Raw genomic sequence first — 24,529 nt, 5'->3', positions numbered from 1 at the left:
GCCAGGAAACTGTCATATGTTATCTCATTTAATGTTTTCAAGGCAACCCTTATTTATTGCCATTGCCAGACTGGGGAGGCCCTATAGTTCTGTTTTGGAGACAGCTCCCGATTTCACTGCCAGTTACTAGCTGGGTGCCCATGGACAAATTGTTGCATTCCTCACTGGATCTTTATGCTGACTGAAGAGTATGATTTTTGGAAAGTGCATGGCTAGTTTTCTTGCCCCCACTGCTTCTTGCATTATAACATCGTAATATTGAGTAATAGCTGATATTTATTCTCTATGGTGTTAAGTGCTTTACATGCATCATCTAATTTCATAACGTTATGAGATGGGTGATGTTGATAGCTTGTAATTGTAGTTCAAGGTTACCCTAGGTAGAAATAAATAAGTATGTGTACAAAAGACCTTGATCAAGGTCACCTTCCTAAGGGACATTGTGAACACCAAACTCAAATTTCATCTGAGTCAAGTCCATGCTGTCTTTAGTGCATCATGCCATTCTGTACCTGAGGGACTTATTTAATGTCATAATACAAGTCACAAAGATAGTCTAAACTATAGATATTACGTAAGCCTAGATATGGCCTTATGCTAAAGGTAGTCTCTGAATGAGGAAAATGTAAACACAGAAATAAAGTAAAGATATTGGGGGATAGGGCTATTTTAATTTCATCACTATTGAGTTGGTTTTTTATGGCTTTGTCAGTAGTTAGGGAATTTCATTTCATGGGAGTGCCATTTATGTTGTCATTATAAGAAGGGGCTCTTGTCATTTATAGGAGGTGGAAACTTGTGTAAATATTCCAGGTCTGTTTCATCTTCTGTAAAATGGGATTAAGGAAGTTGAAAGATGTAATGTGTTTAGTATATGGTAGATACTCAGTAAAAAGAGAGTTCTACATTTGACCTACACTTGCCGAGCAGGGTCAGTGATATAATAACAAAATACGTATTTCAAAGCACTATGAAAACGTGAATACTCAAAACTAAGGAACAATATCACTTTATATTAGGATATTAGGTAGTATAAAATATACTTGTGGCTGGTATATGCATAGCACATTTTCTGCAGTGCTTCTGGATCCCTATCGAGGCACATTGGCACATTACGTAGGAGTGAAATGCCACCTGGTTTAGATATCTTAGTACACTGTACTTACGTTTTGAATGTAAAGCCAATGTATTGTCCATACTGAGTAGAGTAGTTTGATCTTTAGATGTGCATATGGTCTCTGTGCCCTCATTGACAGGTTCTTAGCTGGCATGAAAATACTGATTACCTACCTTTAAGTGGCATTTTTAACCTGGTTTCAAGAATAGCCTCTATGCCCCTGAAATTGGAGGTAAAACTTTGCATGTAATACATTTTTTCCCATAAAGATGTAAAAAGGGCATCCATTTTCACAGGGTCCATGACAAAATGGTTAAGAAACACAACTTATAAGATAAATTATTAACATTAGTACCTTGGTGTAACCCTTGCAACGCCTGCCTTATTTGGCCAGATGATTATTCAACTTTTCCTTCACCACCAGAGAGCAGTGTGAATATCATTACTGTCTGCAATGAGTGGTCACTGTTTTTTGCAATTCTGATTGCTCTTCCTTTTTGTTGAGCAGATGGGAATGGCACTGTGGCGGAGCCTTCAGATGGCGTTTGGGAATACAATAAAACTGTAAGCATGTTCCTTCCTATCTTACTAGCCAGACTCGCGTGCATGTCTCCCTGGAAGCAAGTTAGTATTTAGTAATAACTTCTGTGAGACTAGCCCACAGATTGGTTCTTTGCAGTTAAAAGACAAAGAAGATAAGATAAGAATCTGTTCCTTAAATAGGGATGCTTTAACTCATTTGTAAAGTTCATACATATCTACATGTAGACCAGTTTGTTAGAGATGCTGATAAATAATATTTTATACAAACACACACACACACACACACACACACACACACACACCACACACACATTCACACATTACAGACTTTCTCCTGGCCAAAAATTGGAATAAGAAGAATGAACGAATTTAAGAAGAGTGAGTTAGCATAACACCCCAGAAGACTTCAGTTACCATTAAGCGAATGCCGTGCTTTGAGTTACTGTGGTGGCATGGAGGACCATTCCAAACAAAAATATTATGCAAGTGAAAGTGTATTTGCTTAAACATAGGCCCACTACTATTCTTTTCCAACCCAATTGCCATCCTGTATAGAAACTTTTTTACTATACTCTAACCTCTCCATAGGTTGATTTATTAAGGTATTAATTCTGTTTGCATGTGGTGAGACATGATAACACGACCATAGTAAGAGAAATTCAAGCTCAGACAAAATGGGGTGTTTAGGGTCAGATTACTTTTTATTTTTAACCTTAGTTCTAATTAGAACACTACATTGGAGTGATATGAGATATGTTAACAACTTGTATGATGTGGACGCTGATTGATCTGATGGATGTGGGCTGAATTTCTGCATCCCTTCTAAATGTCAGAACTGCCACTATGTAAATGATTATTATATTGCTCTATGGCCAGAAGTATGCTGAATTGAAAAATCACACATTCTGAATGGTGAGCTTGTTCTTGACCTCAGTTATCTGTAGGTCAGGTATGTTTAGTAACAAGTGGAAGCAATTTTGAAGCAAGTTCATAATAGGTAGTAGCAAAATTGTGAGCGTTTTGTGCCTTGATTCTGAGGATGTCAAGATGAAAGCACGCAGCATATATTTTGACCCAGTAGGTCAACCTCGTGGACTCTCTCTTAAGGAGAGAATTGAACAAATACATGAAGATGTATGAGAAAAGATGTATATTTGTGCTATTTGTAATCATGGAAATATTATAAACAACCTCAGTGTTCAATAGTAAGGGCTTAATTATTTAGTCTGATAAGCAGGTCCTAATATTGCCATTAGAAATGTCATCACTTGTTTTACAGAGTTGTACCCTGAAATCTATGAAACTTTGCTAACCATTGTCAGTCTAATAAATTTAATTAAAAAAAATCATTATTGTAGTGCATTTACTGTCATGAGAAGACGGTTACTACTGATTATTAAATGAAAAACTATCTTAAAATAGTATTTGTACTATAGTATATACTGAATATAATATTTCTGTTAAGAAAAAACACTAAGAAAAAAATTCTAAATGACTACATAATAAAAAGTGGTAACAATGGGTGTTTCTGGATGTTAGAATTATGGTTGATTTTTTTTTTCTTTATGTTTAGTTCGACATTCTCAAATGAACATGAAGTTTTTTTTTCATTTTTTTTGTTAGTTTCAAGTGTACAAAACAATGTAATAGTTAGACATTTATCATTTATACCCCTCACTAAGTGATAACTCCCTCTCCCAATCTACTACCCCTCTGACATCGCATACAGCCATTACATTTCTACTGTCTATATTCCTAATGCTGTCCTCCACTTTTTGTGACTACGTATGAACATGCAGTTTTATGTAATATATAATATATATATTTTTAAAAACGGAAAGCGAAGCCTCCTCTGGTAACCCCGTGTTCCATCTAAGCTCTTTACCCCCCATCTGTAAGGTAATACCAACATAGCTTCTCCCTCTCAGCTAGTGGCCTTTCCCCTTTTAAACAAGGAGGGCTCACATACTAAATTCCTCCCCTTATATTCCTCATCGTGTTTTTCAGGAAGTACCTAAAAGTACCTTTCCCAAGGACCCTATTTAGTTAGTAGTTGACGGACAACAGAAACAGAGGTTCAGAGATGGTAAATAATTTGTCCTGGGTCCTACAGCTAGTAAGAAAGAGAACCAGGATTCTGACTCCAGAGATTAAACTACTTTGCAGCAAGAGGCTTTATCCTTCTCTCTGATCTTCTACTTCCTTTCTGTTCAAATAACTTCCCTGTGGGATTTCTGGAGGATTAGAGCTAAAGTAGGTAACAGGGCCTAGCATAATCCTTGCCATATTTTGAGCTTATTCTAGGAGGTGCTGATCCCTTATGAATTGTATCAGGAGAGTTAAACAAAAATTTGCATTTACACCCAGTTGCACAGCATTTTAAGTTAATTGTTGATCAGGGCTATGTCTGTGAGCAGCTCATTTCAAGTCCATTTACACAGACATAGATAGAGTCTTGAACTATAGTTTAAAAAGTGAGGACTGTATTAAGGACCAAATTCAATAACTGAGCACGTTCAGATAACATTAGATGACATCACCATGTCAACTGATATATAAATAAAAACGTTTTCTTCTTTGTTAATAAAATAGGATGTATTTATGGGGAAAATACAGATTTTTTAAAAATACGGGTAATTTACCTATAGTAAAGAATACCTTTTGAAGTGTACAGTTTGAGCTTTGACAAATGTATACCTATGTAAATACCACTCCGAGCAAGATGTTAAATGTTTTCATATCCTCAAACATATTGAATTTCAAAATGTCTTAGAATTTCACCATAGTTACAACCTCAGATCCTTCGGTCTTACCCCTCATGATCTAGAAGTAGCCAAGGGCCAATAAAGATAAATTTGTCTGAGTATGTTATTTTAGGAAATGTTTTCACCCATAATTCTAACAAGATGCCTTTTCGATCTCCTGATGTTTCCTTAGCACGTGTGCCCGGAAGAAAAGGAATGGATGACCACCAGTGAGGCACTCTGCATTGGAATCTCCATTCTCGCTGTGCTATTGCTCACTATTTTGGCTGCCATCGTTACCAAAAGTAAGTCCTGTCAGGAATGTGCGTAAAAGAACAGAGTGAGGGTTCTAGAGCCAGACTGCCTGGGTTCAAGCTGGTCCACACACTGTGCAATTTTGATTTCATATAACTTCTCTGTTTCATAACCTGTTGTTCTGTTTTTCTTATAAGTATTAACCCATGAAAAAAAATGAAATTTAAATTCTCCATAGGAGATATTAAATATAAAGAAATAAGAGTTTGTTGGGTAGAACCGGAATTTGGAAGACAAGAAACCATTATACTATGTAAGGCTTGTTTGCTCATCTTTCTCCTCTCCCCTCAAAGCCCAGTTTTTGTTCCCATGAAGGATCATATTGTTGAGTGTTTTACAACACTCACTTAACTGAAGAGGCAAACGACACATTAGAAGGGAAATAGATTTCAGGGGTAAAGGTAGAAAAAGGGTTTCAAAAAGCAGCCGTCCACCATTTGTGTGTGTGTGTGTGTGTGTAACTGGCCTCCATGAAAGAACCACAATCATCCATTAAAAAAATGAAATCTAATAATTAATAATTGCATTAAAGTAAGCTGGGCGATGTGTGTGAATACACTGAACCATTAATGAACATGAGATAGTTTGCACTAAGCAGCTTGTTTGGGTTGTACGTATTCAAAATGAATTACCTGAAGTTACCAGAGAAGAGCCTAGTCTGTTTTTGGTTTTGTTTTGTTTTCTTTCATTTTAAACATTCTTCTAAATTTATTTTTTTTCAGGCTCTGTCTCTGTATTAATTTTGTTCATGTTAAAGTAATAGCAGAAGTAATATACCGTGTTTCCACCAAAATAAGACCTAGCCGGGCCATCAGCTCTAATGCGTCTTTTGGAACAAAAATTAATATAAGATCCGGTCTTATTTTACTATAAGACCTGGCATAATATAATATGATATAATATAATACAATATAAGAATAGGTATAATATAATGTAATATAATATAATATAATATAATATAATATAATATAATATAATGCTGGGTCTTATATTAATTTTTGCTACAAAAGACGCATTAGAGCTGATTGTCTGGCTAGGTCTTATTTTTGGGAAACACAGCACTTGTTTAGAAAAAGATCTCATGAACTCTTTGCTGACATGTTTAATTTTCTTTTTAACTCCTCCTCCATTTAGAATATTTATGCACAAGAAGAAAGGTGCTGCAAATACGGTAAGTTTAAAGGGTTTGTGTCAATGCCTTTTGATGTTCCTCTTCTAATAAAAACCAAGAAAAACTCTTTCTCTGTCTCTTGCTGCTGAACTCTCTGTTTTACACGCTGGATCCTGAAAAATCTAGTTTGAGTGCTTCCATTGATATCCACACCTTCTGGTGACATTGTTAGCTTTCTTTATTCCCCTGGACTTGTGCCAGAAGCTACTACAGAAAATGCACCTCAAGCCTAACCTCTTAGAGTAAGGGAACTAAATCACAAATTTTGTTTGATGAAACATCCAAATGACTTGTTTGGCTTATTCTTGATCCGGGGCTTTGTCTATTGAATGCCTGTTGTATTCCAAGGAGATGAACAAAACAGACAGAAGACATATAAGCAAATCAACAGGGTCCTTTCAGTGCTTCCAGAAGAATAGTGTGGGGAATGAGGAGCAGGGTAAGGGGCTGTGTGAGTGAGCCCTGAAGGAGCAGAAGGCCGCTCTGCAAAGACTGGAGGAAGACAAGACAACTCCAGGCTGAAGGAATGCCAAAGACTGTGGTGGCGCAGTGCGTCCCCACAGGTCCCCCAGCCCCAGTTCACCCCCAGCCTGCTCTGCTCCTTCACATGGGTTATCTGGCCTCACAGGCACGTGCATTGACCATTTTTGTAATCCACCCTGCTGCCCAATGAAAACTTCAGTCCCCTTTACTTGCATCCACGCCCTGTGGTCATCTGCCTGAACATCTTTAATGGTGCGAAACCACTGTTTATTTCCAGCTCCAAGTAACCTGCTTCATTAAGTCCAGTGTGGGTTCCAGCAAGGTCTTTCTCTGATTCAGAACACTTCCCTGTGAGGCTGCCGTCCATCCTTCCTAGTTCCCTCTCATTGGATGTCGGTCTTCCCTATTTCTTAGTTAATTACACGAGCCCACCCACAGAATGTGCCTTGAACAATACCCAGGACATGATTAGTGCTCCATAAATGGTGGCTTCAATTATTGCAGTCATGCCCTTCACATCAATAAACTGTGAGATAGGCACTATTATTCTCAGTGTATAGATTGGAAAGAGGTTTAGAAAAGTTAAGTGACATCCAAGGTCACTCCTCATAGCAGGTAAAGGACTCCATCTTGGGTCTTTTAGAGTCCAAACCCCAAACTTACAGGAGTTTTTTGATTATCTGAGTCTGAGGATGGAGGGGAAAAAAATACTCCTTAGAGGCAGAAAAACATGGAATATAACATCCTTTTAGTTGAATGCTGTCCTTTCACTGTTCAATTTTTTTTTAATGTCTACTTTTTGTCACTTAATAATAATGAAAGAAAATACTTATTGTAGTAAATGTTGTAAAATATAAAAAAGCAAAACAGAAAGAAAAAACCCAACAAAAATGAGCATTTCCTCATGACATTTTTTTTGACAGCTATATCGCAGTGACTCATTTCAAGCTATTGACACCTAAGTTATTTTCACACATGTATGACTGATGCATTTAAAATTCAGAGCTGAATGAAGACTCAGTAAATTTCATATCATTTCTAGACAGATTAAAGTAATAAAACAATATACATACAAATTAGAAAACAGCTATATCAAAATTTACTCATAGTTTTTTATGCACTTGATGTGTGAGTATATGGGTTATAAAAGTCATCTAGCTCATGGCTTTCAAATTCTGACCATAATGACAATAAGATTTGTGACACCATGATCTAATATGTACTTATGTGAAACAACACTATTTTACTACATCCATTATGTCCTGATACTCGTATATTGTATTTTCTGTTTATCTTAAGTTCAGGATGTAGACCGCTTCATAGAATCAATAACCCTCTATAAAATGTCACAACCCTCATTTGGAAAAACACCAGCTAAACCTTGTCTTAGCCACCTTTGAGAATAGGCATCTTGATTTAGTACTTCACTTTGATGTCTGGTTTCTGTTTTGGATTATTTGTTTTTGTATTCTATTACACGAATCTCTTGAAGAGACTAGCCTGACTCTTTTGAATACTACTTAGGTTTTCTATCTGCTTATTAAACAAACTTTCCTGCAACTTAATATTCACAACTCTGGATGGAGGCTTCTATTCATTCCATAGGTTCTTTGAATGGGGCTCTGGGAATTGCAGATACTCAGTCTTACCTGAGCGTAAACAAATGTGCTGCCCAATCTTTGGATGTGGTCTGCTTTTCTCTTACCATGTTATTCTTTTTGTAGCAAGGTTTTATCGAATGACCCTAAGAATGGAACTTTGGAAAATCCTGCTGCAGTACGCTACAAAGCAGATGAGAATATCTACATTGAGAACAATCTTTACAACGTGCATTCAGATTCAGTGGCCCACTAAAGCTACATGCCCTTGACCACAGAAGACAATGACCAGATCACCATGTCACAGTCCTTTTAAGCTCCAGGATGATTTTTCTGTCACATTTCCCACACCATTCCAAAATGTCTGTGATGTTGGGTAGAGTGTCTCTAGCTCATTTGTGTATATAGCCTTTGGTAATATACTCCTAATTTTTTATACTAATTCTCAATCTTTCTGGTCATAGCAGAGCTCTCTCACAAATATGAAATGAAGACTTTAGTATTGTATATTTTCTTTAGACCTTACGAATCTCATACCCCTCAAGAATTCTCATTGGGGAGATAGGAAAAGAACTTCTGCCTTAGTCACCAAAGCTGCCAAGAAAAGTGGAATAGGACTTAAAATCAGCAAATTTGATTTGTTACTTACATGGCTTCACTTGCAAGCATGCCATGATTATCTCTTGTTTCTTTCTTTCTTTTTTCTTTTCTTTATGCTGCAATTCTAAATGTTACATTTCTTAGTTCTCTCAAATTATGGAGGTGAACAGGTTTTTATTTCCCTCACGAAGAAATAAATTCAATAAATAATGATTTTACCATTAGATCTGTTTTTTCATGGCTCTGAAAACATGAAGTTTTAAGTGCTTTCCTGGAACCAGAAAGGGGTATTTTAGCAGTTAGAAGAAACTAGGCTAGTGCATGGACCAAGTAGATAGCAGCGGTAGAAAATCCACTGCCATGTGGTTTAATACATGTATGCTATTTTTGTTACATCTGTGCCATGGTTCTAGGTACTTAGGTAGACAACTGTCAGGGAATCTGAGCTAATTTTTAGAATGACGCAGAACAGAGATAAATAAAAGGAAAAAAAGAAAGCGAGAATAGGGAATAAGGCTTCCTATCTCAGAAAAGTTACTTTGAAAACATAACAGTGTTGTTTGAGGGTATTACTTCTTTCAACTGAAATTCTAAATTGTCCCCAAACAATTTTGACTTTAAAAATTGGTTTGGAAAGATGAAGGGTTTATTTCATATCAAATCAATTCCAATGCTATTCCTTTTTCACAATTGAATTAAATTTTCGGTTTTGCCAAGAGTTAAACAAAGGCTAAAAGTAAGGATATTTTCAGGCACCAGAAACATTTCTACATGGCCGTTAACGAGGCTGGGTATCAATTTCAATGTGAGTAAATTCTGAAGTAACTCATGCTTGGGGTTCAGAGCTGCTAATACCGTAGTGGTCGAGGAGAGGAGAATGCTTGTTTTCGAAGACAACAGTTATGACAAGGTTCTAAAGAGTTCTAGGGACATTAATAGGACCTCTGAATAAAGGTTATAAGGGCAAATAAGATCGTTAAGCATCACATACCGGGTTCCCCAAATGGGGCCAGGATACTCTAGTCTAAAAAAGTTTGTCCAAACTACAGTGTTTTTGAAGTCAAGACAACATGCATAAGCATGGAGGTTTTAGATTAAAGCTCAGATTTGTGGCTTGTCTGGAAAGACCTGGCAACACTAAGCTGTAATCCTATGGAGTCGGGACCCCATTAGATGACATCACATCCCCTCAGCCCTCAGCGTACTTTGCCTGCATGCCCACTTTGTTACCTGTGGGGCTTTGAATTTATGAGGCCTACTCTATTCCCCACACCTTTCCTAGAGACTTACGAAGGCACATTAAAGGCTCTGGTACCTGGTTAACATGTTTGGTCCAGCATTTCCAAAACTTGTTGAAACCCAAGAGCACAGTGACTATGGGCTTGCCGAGTAGCATTCTGTGAAACAGTGTGTGGGGTGTGGGGAAAGCAGGGGGCACAGAAGAAGAAATAGGGCTTGAGTTCTCGTCCTAATTCTTACCAATAACACTGGATGACATTAGGGCAAGTTGTTCTTTATGCCTTAATTTTTATCTTTTATAGATAATTATTCCCACACCTACATCAGTGTACGAATATAGTAGTATTCCAAATCCAGTGGCATGCTACTTGTGAAGTCTGAAAAGTAGAAAACACTACAGAAATGCAAAGGTCTTTTTTGGGGGCATGGGGTGGGGTTGAGTTTGTAATAGAAGATCTAGCAGTAGTGCTTAGTGAATAATTTCAATGGTGTTGCATTTATTGGTTTCTTGCTATATAGTACCTGTTATTTTTTTGAATAATGTTTCTTTTCTGGAAAAGTTTAATGAGGAATTTGGTTATCATTTTATACCATAGAAAATAATTTTCAAAAACTGAGAGAGTGAAGGTTTAGAACAGGGGTGTCCAAACTTTTTTCAACGTTTTACACCAAGGGCCATATGCGGTAAAATACACAAACAGCCGGGCCACTCACTTGAGGTGAAGTATGTATTGCCTCACCTGGTTTATTTAAGTAAACTAAATATATTTTTGGAATTTGCTGCGAGCCAATTAAAAATGGATTGCGGGCCGCAGTTGGCCTGCGGGCCGCAGTTTGGACACCCCTGGTTTAAAAGGAAGGAAGGGTAGGTTTTAAGTTAATATTAAATTCTTTTCTGTAAATATATCAATCTTGTACAATGATTTGAGTTTTCCATTTTCTACAGTCTGTCTTGGGGCATTAGCACATGGGTGCAATTAACACCATGTATTTAAACTTCGGAAATGTTGCCCATCTTTAAAAAGCAGCAGAACCAATCTTTCACTGATGGCTGTGAAGATCATTTTGTGATTACACGGAAGTGTGAGGGTCTCCTAGTTTCATCATATGCACACTCACCCATAGATGGGATTTTTGTTTTCATTCTGAAAACGGACTTCTTTTCTCGCCCCATCAGTTAGGCAGGGTCAGCATCTTCTCGTTGGTGTGGACTCCCAGGACAAGGGCGGGGGGACAAGATTTGAGAGTCAAGTGTGCCTGGCATCATCTCGAGTCTGGGGTGAAGCACAGAACCAGGCTGAACTCCAGTTCCCCAGGAGCTCCAGTTTAGTGGGAGGAACCCCCAAACCCTCAATTCTGGTTCTGGTTATTGCTTCGGAGATAGAGGATGTAGTGATAGAGCCAGGCTTCTGAACAGTGGATTTGGGGTCAGAGAACTCTTTGCTGTGGGGCTGTCCTGTGCATTGTAGGATGTTGAGCAGCATTTCTGGCCTCTACCAACCAGGTGGCAGTTGTGCCCTCAGTTGTGACAACTGCAAATGTCTCCAGATATCACCAAATGTCTTCTGAGAGGTAGTAGCACCCCTGGTTGAAAACCACTGTGCTGGAGGAAGCCTGGGGCTGTGACGGATGTGGGGAGAGGGAGTGGTGCAAGGTTGGTCAGGGGCTGTCTCTGGGAAACAAGTGACACTTTAGTCAAAACCAAAGTGGCAGCCACTTGAAGTAATCCCCCAAATGCAAGGGCCCTGGGGCAGCAAGACACTTGTGTGTTGAGAGGGAACGAGTAAGGTTCCAAGGAGTGAAAACGCTAGTGTGGCTGCAGCAGAGTGAGTGAGAAGGGTTGAAGAGAAACGAGGCTAGAGACGTGGGCACTGTATCTCACAAGGTGCTGGATGGAAAGGGCTCCATGAACACATCTGTTTGAGGACAGTCCCACTCTTGAAAACAAAACACTTTAGCATAGTAAGGGTTAAACCTGCTCTGCCTCACCAAGTTATATTCACACGCATTAAAGTGCTTCAGGAACACTTGTATGTTCTAAGATTACATACAAAAAGCCAGTTTGATTGTGTGACAGAAGAGGGTAGTAGGAGAGGGGTACGTCCTGGCAGTGAGGTGCTTTCCCCAGGACTGTGTGAGGGCACCCAGGCCGAGGGACAGGGGTCCTGGAAGAAGAGGTAAAGGGTGCCAGTGTCTGGCTCCGATCTACTGGGCCAGGCAGCAGCTTGGAGTATTGACGTGATACAGGGGCTGCTTTCAGTTGGTCCACAACGGATTTATAAAATAGATATATGTTTTGATCTGTAGTTTTAGAAAACAATGCATCAAACCCCAAATTTAATGGCTATTGTTTAGGAAAATGACAATTTTAAAGTTAATTCACCTAAAACAACTTGAGTGAATTATAGCAAAGAAGCAATGTGAGTATGGCAAAGTTTATGTAGATGCCCGAGGACAGAAGGCAGTGGTGTAGACCATCTGGGTGCTTGTTAAGGACAGATTCCTGGGCCTCCTACTCCTAGAGATTGTGATTCAGTAAGACAGGAAGTACCTCAATTTATCTTCTTGTTTGTCTAAATTACAGAAGACAAGCTATTAGAAACTACTTTACATTTCAGTAAAAAACATTCAGACTTGATAGAAAGTGTAGAAATAAGAGCATGCAGTAATTCTTCATTTCTACTGTGTTTCCCCAAAAATGAGACCTAGTCGGACCATCAGCTCTAATGCGTCTTTTGGAGCAAACATTAATATAAGACCCGGTTTTGTATTATATTGTATAACACTCAGTCTTATGTTATAGTAAAATAAGACCGGGTCTTGTATTAATTTTTGCTCCAAAAGACACATTAGAGCTGAGTGTCCAGTTAGGTCTTATTTCCGGGGAAACACAGTACTTGTTTCAGAAGTGTATCGCAGGAAAAGAACATGAAAACTTTGTGCTTAGACTGTGTGGGTATTGCAATACCATTTTGAGGCTAAACAAAATTCCTCACTCAGAATCCTCCAAATGTAGGAGAACCCTACAAATGGTAGGGGAAGCATATTTACACTCGGGATTTTGTAGCCTGGTTTGTTTAGAAATGTTTCTTCTAGGTCCATAGTGCCCTCTGGAAGGAAATAAATAGCAATTTGTCTTTTGTTTTCCTCCTGACCCAGGTATTTTGTCAGTTGGTTGTGGAGAATTTTACGGCGTCTCAAGACACACATCCTCCCAAGACTGTCTCTTCTTTGACTGTGATCACATAAGATTATCCGAGGAAATAGAAACAAAAAGTCATTGCTCCACCTGGTGAAAAGGTAGTGCCTACTACATGTGAGCATGGTGTATGTGGTGAAACGGGACTTAGATGCTTAGGAGTCCTGGGACTCTAATTGTAAAGTTCCCCTGAAGATTCTCAAGGACCCGAAAGACCTTTTCGACTCTGACTTGAGCGTGTGGTGGCCACAAGTGCCTTTTCATAATGTCCTTCAATCCTTCCTCTACACAGCCACTGGTGTGGTCCAATCTGAAAATCCACGCTCTGATTTACATGTTCCATGTTAGATGAAAATCCTCCCACTGCCCCCACCCCTCACCCCTGGGTAAAAGTCTCTATTCCATGGTAAGCCCCTCTAAAGTTCTCCCTTGCCTGCTTCATGCCACCTGAGCACTGGGATTTTACAAGCTCGTTCTCAGGTGATTCCCCGCCACACGCAGGCCGGATTGAGACCCACTGGGTTACGTGTGGGGGTGCATGTACTTGTGTGTTTTCAGGTGTAGAGAGCACGTACTTTGTGGCTGATGGAGCTGTGTTCAGCTCCAGCTCTGTCCCTCACTGGCTGGGTAATCTTGGGCAAGTTATGTAAACTCCGTGACCCTCTCCTCTGTAAAATATGATAATACCCACCACATAGGCTATTGAATGGATTTTAGGAGATGTTTTATGAAAAGCATTTTGTGCGGCCATTGTGTGACTGTTAGGTCTCTTCTCAACAATTGCGCTGCAGCAATGATGACTGTAAGGAACGCAGCTCAGAAAATGTGTAACAAACATTTTAAGAGTGTGAGGTACTCTCTGCGAAGGTGTCCAGGTTTGAAAGTTGAACATGTGTTTCTCTTTACTTGTTGTGTTTCCTATTTTTTCTGCTGACCCTTTGATTCCCTGAATCAAGCTCTGTGCTCTCAGAGAAGCCTCATCCTTACCTTGGTTTCTGATATTAGCCAGGGTCACCCCTGCTTGGACTCCATGGAGCGACTTCACTCCAGCCGTTCCACGACTACTCACCACCGAGGGACATGGCTCAGGTAATTATACGTGGGGAGTAGGGGGAAGCCTTTAGGTGCTTCCTGAGTTCAGAAGATACTAAACATGGGAAAAAGGAGAAAGTTCACGAGTGGAGGCATGAGTGGTTCTGTGCACCTGTGATAGTATTTGGGGGGAGGGCGGGTGGAGATAAACCTGTGCTGGGGAAATGAGCCCTGGGTTAAGATTTGGGTTAGTCAAAATTTAGCCCAGACCACCGAGGGACATGGCTCAGGTAATTATACATGGGGAGTAGTGGGAAGCCATTAGGTGCTTCCTGAGTTCAGAAGATACTAAATATGGGAAAAAGGAGAAAGTTCACAAGTGGAGGCATGAGTGGTTCTGTATACCTAACATAGTATTTGAGGTGAGTGGGTAGTGAAGATAAACGTGTGTTGGGAAAGGTGAGCCCTGGGCTAGGATCTGGATCAGTCAGAATCTAGCCCCGGGTGATGACAAGGGTCACTGAAGGGGCAGTGGAGTGTGTGACTTGATCACATGAGTATGAAGTCTGTGAGTTGATAAGGAGCAATGATAATACTCATTACCATTTTGAGTTCTGCCAGGTCTGGTTTTAGGGCCCATTCTAGTATGTGTAAGGGGTTTGAAGGAAGCGTCATGATGTGTGACGCTTTCCAAAATCATGGCTACTTAGAAGAACAGATGATGAAGTCCTATTCGATTCGAAATAATTTCCCTGACAGTCACTGGAGAAAATCTTACAACCAAAGTGACAGGATTTTAAGTCATGACAGCAAAGCCATAAATTGGCCATCAGTGATGCCCATATTCTGAGGTCTTTCTAGTGCACTCTCTGAGATGAGCATTATACTTCACTGCCACTCAAATCTCCCTTGTTTCTCACTCAGCTGATGAAATATTAAGGGCTGTTCCATCCCCTTTGCCTTAACCAAGACTTCATTCCTCCTTTTCTCCGTTTCTCTGGAATTATCTAGCTCATCCTTTCTATTTATACTATTTTCATTCACATAAAAATATTCTCGTTTGTATTCCTCTCTGGCTACTCCCGATTCCCTGCTCTTCTTAAGAGCCATATTTCTCAGAAGAGTTGTTCTTACTTCTCACCCCCCTGCGTTCTTCAACCCACCGTCTAGTTTCTACCCCTGAAGCACCATGGAAGTACTTTTAGTCACGCTCACCAATGACCTCCATTTTGCTAAATCCAGTAGACACCTCTGTCTTCACTGGAGTCACGCTTTCAGCAGTGTTTAAGTAAGTTGATTTTCAGTCATTCTAGAAAGTTTTCCTTCCTTGGCTTCTGAAACGCCGCTCTTCTACTTCATTAACCATTCCCTTTCAGTCATTTTTGTCATTTCTTCTTCTGCTTAACTCTTAGATGTTGGGATTCCTTAGGCCTTGCCCCTTCCATCTCTCTACAGCTCTGGGTGATGACCTATATTTGCACAGCCTTAAATGTCATCCTTAATATCTCTCTGCAGCGCTCAGAGTGTCTGTCCTATTGGAACCTCCACTTAAGTGTCTCCCACATCTAACATGTCCAGGGGAGCTTTAGAGGCCATATTACTTTCCCAGAATGCAACCTCTCCCTCCCTGGTTTTCCGCATCATAGTGTTTCACTACCATTCATCTGGTTGCTTAAGCCAAAAGCCAGAAGCCACCCGTGAATCCTTTTTGCTCACTGCTAACACAATCCAAGTTCAATTCCTGCAGTCTTTCTCCAAAATGTGTCTAAAATCCATTCATTATTCTGCATCTCTCTTGGTCACCACCTTACTCTGAGGTACCATCTCACTTTTTATATCATTATGATCCACATTTCACACAGCAGACTGAGTGATCTTAAAACCCACTCAGATCATATTTCTGTCCTTTGTTATTTCTTACATCTCTTAGAATAAAATCTGGTCCCTTGATTATGACTTAAGAGTTCCTATAGGATCTAGCCCTAGGCCACCTCTCAGACCTTATCTTGGCTCATTCTTTTATTTCAGCCATGTTTTCAGTTTCAGACACTCACCATGATCTTTATCAGGGGTTCTCTCTGTCTGGAATGCTCTGTCTGGCTCTTCACTTCACTGACTCAGTGTCTTCTTTCAGAGCTGACCTTATAATTTACCTCTTCCGACAATTCTTTCCAGACTACCTTCTCTATTATCCGTTTTATTACGTTGTTGTTTTTCTTTATATCACATCACAATGAGAAATTATTGTTGCTATTATTATTATTTTTTAAAATGTCATCCTCACTCGAACACATGTTCCACAAGTCATGGCTCATAATTCACCTTTGTATCCTTGGTGCTTAGCATAACTACCAGACACATAGAAGGTATTCCATAGATTTGTTACATATGAAAAACACACTTTTCTTTCTTTCTAGCATAGTTTATGTAATAAACCAAGACACATACTTACCAGATTTAATACAATCTAAGGGGAGACGGATTTCCCTAACAATCCTTGCCTCCAGTCAGCCCATTTATTTCTTATCTCATTTACTTATGAAAGCAAGTTTAATTGACTTTCCTTCCCCCTTTTACCTAGAGTATTCTCATAGCAAAGAGAAGTTACAGAATTCAAGGTAAGAGTAAGTGGTGGGGTAGGGGAAGTGGGAACCTCGGAGGCCCTGCTCTAACAGGGCTTTGATCTCTGCTCTTAGAAGTCTTGCTCTGGGACTTTGGGATCTAAACTTCAACTTCCTTTTGGCTTTAGACCTAGATTTGTGAATTGCAAACACACTGCTCTGTTTACTCCCTGGTCCCTCTAGCTTCTTTAGTCCTAAAGTTAAGGTATAAAATTTATCTCCCCATTGATAGGAAATGCTATATTAATGGGTCTTTTCGGACAACTGACCCTTCAGTTGATTAAGCTTTCTCTCCATCGAGGCTCTGGTCTGGGTATTGGGTTCCAGAAGTGAACAAGACACCCAGAACCTACTCTCAGTGATTTTTACAGTCCAATCACAGGTTCTTCTCTCTAATAACCAATTAGAATCACTTACACAATCTGTTGTCAACCCCAGAGCAAATAAGCTCGAATCTTTAGGGATAAGGTGTAAAAGCAGAGATACTTTTCTAAAAGCTTTCCGAGTGATTCTACTGTGCAAACAGGGTTGAGAACTGCCTGTCTGTTACAGTGCAGCCTTAGTCTCCATTCGTGACTGTATTCACACACGTCAGTGCATACACGTGCACATGCCGCGATTCCTAATACACATAGGCTATGAAACGTGTACTAGATTGTAGTGGCATTTGGTACATTGGGAGGAGAATGCAGTATATTCCAAGGAAAAAATGATTCTGTCCATTGAACACTGTCTGAACCACTAATAGTATTAGACTAACTATAGGCAGTATATTTATGAAGACAAAGTGGTCTGCAGTAAGGAAGTCAAAAACGGTCAAATAAAATATTAATTATCTGTGGTTTTAGATTATCTGTGTTAGTATTCTTCCTTACAGCTGAAATCTGAAATGTGATGACATTCATAGGTAACATTTACATGCCTCAATTCATTATTTGTGACATTGTTTGGTTAATGTTCATCTCTACCTCTAAAGGTCAGCTTCATAGAAAATACAAAACTTGTCTGCCACGTACTACCTGTATCCAGCACCTGGTAATTATTAGGCACTTAATAAGCATTTGGTTACTTAATGAACAAATACTCCTTACAACAGCCCAGTGAGATAGCTTATTATTTCCATTTTTAGATGAGGACCCTGAGACACAAAGTTTACTAATATGTGGCCACTGTGGGATCTCTGTGTTTTGTTCACTGTTGTTTATCTCTTGCTGCATAGAGTGACACACTAAATATTTTTTGAATAAATGAATGAAAAACTAAAACCCAACTTACTCAAAGTCATATGGCTTGTAAGTGACAGAGACAGAATTCAAACTCAAATCTGATTGGATACTAATATATTCATTTTTGTTATTTGAAATTGTTCCAGCCATAGAAGAATTGAAATAACAGTACAAGGAGCAATAGAACCCTTCACCTAAACTTGAGATTTAACATGTTGGTATGTTTGCTTTAGCTATTCTTCTATTTATACACACAATTCCTTTCAGAACCATTTTAAGAAAGTTTCAGACATCTTGACACTTCACCTAAACACTTCTGTCCATACTTCCTCAAGTAAAGATATTCTCTTAGATAATACAATGCCATTTTTATACTTAAGAAAGTTAAGATTCATTGAAATTTCCTCAGTGTTCCTACAATTATTTTGTTGTATTTTATGTTTTTCCCCCTAGTCTGGACCCAGCCAAGCATGACACACTGCCCTTGGTTGCTGTCTCTTCAGCAAAGTCTATTCTCTTTATTCTGTGTTGCCCAGGAAAGGTTTAATTCAACCACACCATTTTATTTCCACAGCCTCATCACTTTGGCTAACCGCCCTGCCTCAGGGTTAGCAAATATCGTAGATGGGTGGCACTCAGAGGGAAACATCTATACCATTGAGGAGAATGTATACGAAATGGAGGATCCGTCTGAGTATTACTGCCCCGTCCTCAGTGGGCCGCCATCCTGACAACCTCTGGGGTCACCCTGCTGTGCTTCAGACCCAACTTCATTCTTGAGCTTGCATTGTCTTTGAAAAGTATCAAATGTGTCAGCGTTTCACTTTAAGTTCCTGTCACGGCCACTGAGCACTGTTTTTTCATTTTCTGAAGACAAATAGCTCACAGAGGGGTTGAACCGTGACCTGCACTGTCCTCAGGTCCCAGCATTATCTCTGCATTCCAACCAAGGAGGTTACTCAACTCAGAGACTGCTAGTCGGGGCATTAGAACTCAAATGGGCTTTTGTGTAAAGTAGGAATTCTTCATATGGGGTCTCTGGAATTCCAGGAAATTCAGTCACATGACGTGTCCACGAAGCTCCTGGAAATGTACGGGAAATTAGGTATTGATACATGTGCATATCTTTTTGGTACAGAAAAGGTAAAGGGGCCACTGATTTTGAAAGAGATCTGTGAGCAATAAAAGGTTAAGAAACTACTGGAGTAGGAGTAGGTGGTGTTGAAGGTTCCCTTTGCATCTCAGGGTTTAAGCTGCTTAGAATGTTGACTCCAACATTAAGTGCCACTGCACAGCTGTCCTTCACCAGTTAGGAAGATGGCCCAGTAAGACTGTCGTGTGACAGAAGCTACTGGAGAAAAAGGAAGCACACTTGGTGTATGTTGCCAAGTTTTTCTTGTGGTGCACTGAAAGGGAAAGATCTCCAACCTTCTCTATTCATGGAGAGAACTGAACCTATGTTTTTCACAGAAGAAGAAGCAGCACCTGGGACCCAGATTTCGTTTCCTGGTGGAAAGAAGGCAAAGGGCTCCAACAATCTGTATTCATCAACATCAGATCCCTTGATGGAAAGACAATGGTCCCTAAGATTCAATTCCAAGATTGTGGAGACTAGGTCCGCCTTAATCAGTGTTGCCTCCCTAATGCTGGGACTGCTCTGACACATAATAGAAATTTACTAAATATCTTTGGAGTGAAAACAGTAAATAAGCAGAAAGGTAGCTTCCTGGAAAGCCCTTTTCATTGCAAAGCTCAGAGCTCTGTAACCTCACTTCTTAGAGAACTCGCAAGTACCCCAGCTCCCGTATGTGCTCATCCGTAGGCCAAGTGGCCTTCGCTTCTCAGCATCGTGTCCCACCCCAGGCCCTTGGAAGTCTGTTCCCCTGTCGCCTGGTTGCCCCTTTCTGCTGAGCCCTCCTCAGCGCATAAGGATTCCATCTACCATATGGAACCGTCACTGCCCGCAAACCACCCTCCCTAGCTGATGACAAGAGTGCTGCAGTGCTGCATGTAGGAGATGCTGGTCAGCAGATGCAGGAGGCCTGTTTGTGTGTTTCTCGAAGTCTTTCTGGCAGTCTGAATTGTGGTGTATGTTGTGTGAATTGTGGTGTTTCGGTTGCATCTGGACAGTTTGAGGAAGCACAGGGAGGTAACACCATGTAAGGGAGATCATTCTGTAAATTCATAGGCAGTGGCTCTCATACAGGCTGAAACGTTAATCACAAATATTTCAAAGTTTTGAAGTTCTAGAGAGAAAGGACTTCAGAACACATTTGGTTGGACCAGATCAATGGCTCCCCTCCCATAGAGATTCTTATCCTACAAAGCTCTTTAAACAAGGGTATATGTACAAGGATTATCGTTGCAATGACGTTCTCAAGAGACTTTTCCATCGGTAGGGGAATAGTTGGTTATTGTGGTATGTCAACACATTGGTGCAGTTCAAAAGAGTCAGGTGATTTTGTCATTGAGCTGTTTTGCTAATTCAGCATGTATTCATTAAGTGCTCACTGTGTGCCAGGTACTCTGATGCTGAGACCATAGAAAGAGACCAAATGGACACATCCTGATCCCACAGAACTTCTAGTTGATCTGACTGTGGGAGGGCTCATGCCATCCATTCATTCAGTGAACATTTATTGGCACCTACTTGGCAGGCACTGTTCTAGTCCCATAGGAATATAGCAGTGAAAGAAGCAGACACAACCCCTACTCTCACAGAGCTTCAGTTACTTAGTGAAGGAAATGCTATACTGCTAAGTCAAGAAAAAAAAGTCCCACAATAATATATCTAATTATGTAGATTTTTTTTCTTTTGCCTTAAAAAATGTCTGGAAAAATAAACCCAAATTAATGTGGCTATCTCACAGAGGCAAATGGTCAAGCGACAGACTTTCACATTTTCCTTTTATGTGCTCCGTAATGTCTGATAATCTTCATTTTTCTTTCTTTCTTTCTTTTTGTAATAGAAAGATTAGTTTTAAGCACAATAGCAATGTTTTCCTGTCTGCCCTCCTCATCATAGAAAGAAATGAAGACTGGCACAGGTTAAGTTTCAAGGTGAAGGTCACAGTGGAGCATTGCAGCAAGCTAGGACTAGAACTCTGATTTTCAGAGTAGGATCCACTCTGTATCAACTATTTGGAATTGGGAAGATGGCAGAAAGGAGCACAAAAAGATGCTAGAAATGTCCTGGGCGTACAAGTGTTAATCCAAAAAAGTTCGACAAGTTTGAATATGTGGTCTATTCATAAGAGCATCTTAGGATTATTTCCCAGAGCTCTGCCTGAGAGACCCACAGGCAGTGAAAAGAGGGGTCTCCTTATCTTTTTAGACTGAAATACTATAGCCTTACTATGTTTTCTCTGCTTATTACTTCTTCTAGATTTGGATCTCTTGAGGTTGAAATTTCAACTGGTTCAACTCCTCATTACAGGCAAACCTCATTATACTGGACTTTGCTTTATTGTCCTTCTCAGGAGTTGAGTTATTTTATTTTATTTTTCAAATTGAAGACAGGGCCCTCCACCAGCAAATAGATTTCAAGTTGCTTTATTTGATGGTCTGAAACTGAATCAACATTATCTCCAAGTTATGCCTGTAATTGCTTTGGAGGCTTCCCCTTGTGCTTACTCCCATTTTAATTTTATTCTTTTTTAAATTTAAGTCCAAAAAATTAAAGGGAAGAACCCAGATTAATTTGTCTCCAGATTTCTATTGAGAAAGTCTGGATCCTCTGGAGATAAGTGGAGATGCCCTAGAGCTGTAATTTTCAAGAGTTTCCATCAACGTTTTCTGGGACACACTTCGTAAGTCTGGAAAAGGAGAGGGTCAGCAGGACCATTTGGTTGAAAGTTTCTCAATCTTAAGGAGGGCTCAGATTTTGGCTGATTTTCACTTGAAATCTTCCCAAAGGAGCAGTATGAGTCATAAATGGTAGTTTCATGGTTTTAGAACCTCTGTATCTTTTTTCTCAATCATGCAGACTGCAATTATGAAGGTAATTCCAAGTGACTCATTTACTCATAGCAGTGAGTTTCTTTTCTGAATTGTTGTTCAAATTCCTTTTGCTTGTGTTGTGATTCTCTTTCCCCAGAGAAAGCAGTATATATTTTTTAAAGTGGTTATTTAAGCTATTCATGTATTGTGATGGTGTGGGATATTTGTTTAAATATGCATCTCCTTTTAATATAGTTGTTTTGTGGGTAGGTCATCTTTGGAAAATATTTTATAAAATTTTATATAATAATGAATAATAAATCTGGTAAAATCCCAATGTTATTAGTCTCTTTGACCCACCGTCTTCCCTATAATGGGTGTAGAAGAAACGTGTTATAATCATGTGATAAGGCCTAGTGGTGACAAGTGAAAGTTTTAATCCGAAAGCAAATCAGTGTTTTTCAGTAGACAACAACCATTGCTTTGGTTTCAGAGGGAAAAGGGCACCATCATATCATAATTTTGGGGGGAGACAGTCTGCTGTGAAAAAGTAGTGCCCGTTAGCTGTGTGAGCGTGAGCTCAGCTCACATCCAGTTTTCTGCTGTCCTTGACATACACAAGCTCAAAACTCTGAGTGTCAATGACATGCTATTAACATCTGAACGGTGTACAATTTATATGGGGACACAGGGTGGCTCTACTTCATTCTTACTAAAGGTGGCAGCTTATTTTCCTAAACTTTCCAGGGCAGAGACTGTAGGTTTGTTTTTCCTTTGCATCGTATGTTCCATTGTTTAGCACGGGGTTCAGTGAATACTTGGTGAAATAATGACTGTTGAGTGACAAGTACAGTTGAGTAAGAGGAGGCAAACCCAGCTCTCACTTCTGCGTCTGCCCCAGAGGGTATCTCCTATGGGTTCCATCATCTGTTCCTCTTTTTGTCCCCAGTTTGTGCATTTTTAAGTTGAGGAGGTGGCCCCAGGTAGTATAAGGTCCCTTCATGTATAAACAGTATCAAAATCTACATGACATTTCAGGCCTGGAGTCTGACCTGAAATTAAGATCTGTGCTGAATCTTTTCAAACCAATAAAAACGTTTGGGGGAAGAATCATTGACCACCAGCAGGGGAGCTGGAAACTTCATTACTCACCTGTAGGTAGAGTCCTCTGAAAATTTATGCTAAAAAGAAAACCAGAACTTTGTTGCGTGAACTTTCTGAGTATTATATGGTATATTCGGGTAATGATGATTGAGCCAATAGAAATTAGGGAAAATTCAGGGAGGGGAGGAGTCAATGTGGCTGAGTCGGTAAATCCTGAACTTGCCTCCTCCCAGGAACACATCGGAATTATAAGTCCATTATAGGGAAACCGTCACTGAGAACCACCCTGAAAACCAGCTGGACAGAATTCCTATAACGAAGGACGTAAAGAAGACGCCACGTGGAGACAGGTAAGAGAGGGGGAGACACAGTCTGGGCAGGTTCCATGCCTGTGGTGTGGTGGTTAATGAATAGGGGGGATAGCTTGCCTACAGAGGGCTCTCTTAGGGAGCCTCTGGGGTCTGAGCCCCACTGGGCTCCCCAGTGTGGGGCACCTGTGCTGGGAAGGGGAGTCCCCATAACATCTGGCTATGAACACCTATGGGGATTATGTCTGAGATGGATGAAGGCTTGTGGGAGACCAAGACTCTGTATTTAGAGGGTTTGGCACAAATTTATTTAATCTGTGCTCTAGCATAGAGGCGGTAGTTCAAGAAGTGCCTGGGACATTCGGGGAGGAACTTAATCTGACTAACAATAGGCAAGGACTGGAAGGGCAGGGATTTGTGGGAACTCAGGACAGAAGCTCTGATGGGTGCTATTGTTCTTTTATTGGGCTCTCTTCCCATCTGGCTGGCCCTGAGCTGGCAGGCACAAAATCTGTCCCTCTCCATGAACCTAGCTACCACCGTTCTCCCTGCTGTGGCATTTCCCTGAGCCCCTGCTCCTCCTGCTGGAGCCTCTTTGCAGTATTCCAGACGTTCACAGGGGCCTTGGGGCCCATGTAGTCCATCCCAAATGCCCCAAATCTCTACAGGAGTGATGGCCTGTTTTTGGCTCTCCCCGCAATGTCTCCCAGTTTCTCTCCAGCTTCACAGGATCAATGGCTGGGCTGGACATACCCTGCAGTCTCTCCCAAATTCCCTCAAGCTCCACAGGAGCAAAGGCTGACCTCTGCACACCATACCCCACCCCCACAGTCTCTTCTAAATGCCTTCCAGATTAGCAGAAGCAATGGCTAGCCTCAGCTCCCATTGTAATTTCTACCAATCAGTCCCAAACACACCGCAAATGGCACCAGCCTCAGCTCCCATTGTAATTTCTACCAATCAGTCCCAAACACACCGCAAATGGCACCAGCCTCAGCTCCCATTGCAGACTTTTCTAAGCACTTTTCACATGGCACACGCATTAACTGGCCTGGGCTTAGAACATAGCTCCAACCATGCAGCCCCAAGACTGCAACAAACAGCAAATGACCTCAGCGCCCACTAGAGTCCCACCGAAGCAGCTCCTAAACGGACATACCACACGCCTCCTCACCTGGCACCAGAGCCCTGCTAAAGCAGTTCCTGTTTTTGTGCAGGTCAGCCCCTGAACAATGGCTCATTCACTAAATTTGTGGCTAGTCCTTTACAGCCAGTCAGTCAGAGGGTCTA

At 40.5% G+C, this 24,529-nt stretch overlaps 3 protein-coding genes across 6 annotated transcripts in view; all 3 read left to right on the top strand.

Moving 5' to 3' along the window:
• The window catches only part of LOC141567296 (hepatitis A virus cellular receptor 1 homolog), a 37,512-nt gene extending 28,746 nt beyond the window's left edge, over window positions 1-8,766 (top strand). For all 3 annotated transcript variants that reach the window (XM_074313834.1, XM_074313835.1, XM_074313836.1), the window contains 4 exons: window positions 1,626-1,681; window positions 4,598-4,709; window positions 5,854-5,890; window positions 8,098-8,766. In XM_074313834.1, the coding sequence (XP_074169935.1) occupies window positions 1,626-1,681; window positions 4,598-4,709; window positions 5,854-5,890; window positions 8,098-8,227 (335 nt within the window). In that variant the 3' untranslated portion in view covers window positions 8,228-8,766. The remainder of the gene's footprint in view (window positions 1-1,625; window positions 1,682-4,597; window positions 4,710-5,853; window positions 5,891-8,097) is intronic.
• The window catches only part of HAVCR2 (hepatitis A virus cellular receptor 2), a 73,725-nt gene extending 54,535 nt beyond the window's left edge, over window positions 1-19,190 (top strand). Inside the window, exon 7 of the mRNA XM_074313841.1 lies at window positions 18,463-19,190. Within this exon, the coding sequence (XP_074169942.1) occupies window positions 18,463-18,619 (157 nt within the window). The 3' untranslated portion in view covers window positions 18,620-19,190. The remainder of the gene's footprint in view (window positions 1-18,462) is intronic.
• The window catches only part of HAVCR1 (hepatitis A virus cellular receptor 1), a 32,812-nt gene continuing 26,204 nt past the window's right edge, over window positions 17,922-24,529 (top strand). Inside the window, exons 1-2 of one of the 2 annotated variants that reach the window (XM_074313838.1) lie at window positions 17,922-18,106; window positions 23,165-23,281. The gene's annotated coding sequence lies outside the window, so the exon portion shown is untranslated. Of the gene's footprint in view, window positions 18,107-22,237; window positions 23,282-24,529 lie in introns of those variants that run through there. The other variant, XM_074313837.1, reaches the window with a different exon arrangement.

The sequence above is a fragment of the Rhinolophus sinicus genome, linkage group LG10 (assembly GCF_036562045.2).
Source record: "Rhinolophus sinicus isolate RSC01 linkage group LG10, ASM3656204v1, whole genome shotgun sequence".
In the NCBI taxonomy this organism is placed as follows: domain Eukaryota; kingdom Metazoa; phylum Chordata; class Mammalia; order Chiroptera; family Rhinolophidae; genus Rhinolophus; species Rhinolophus sinicus.
This window is presented reverse-complemented; position numbering and strand designations above follow the sequence as displayed.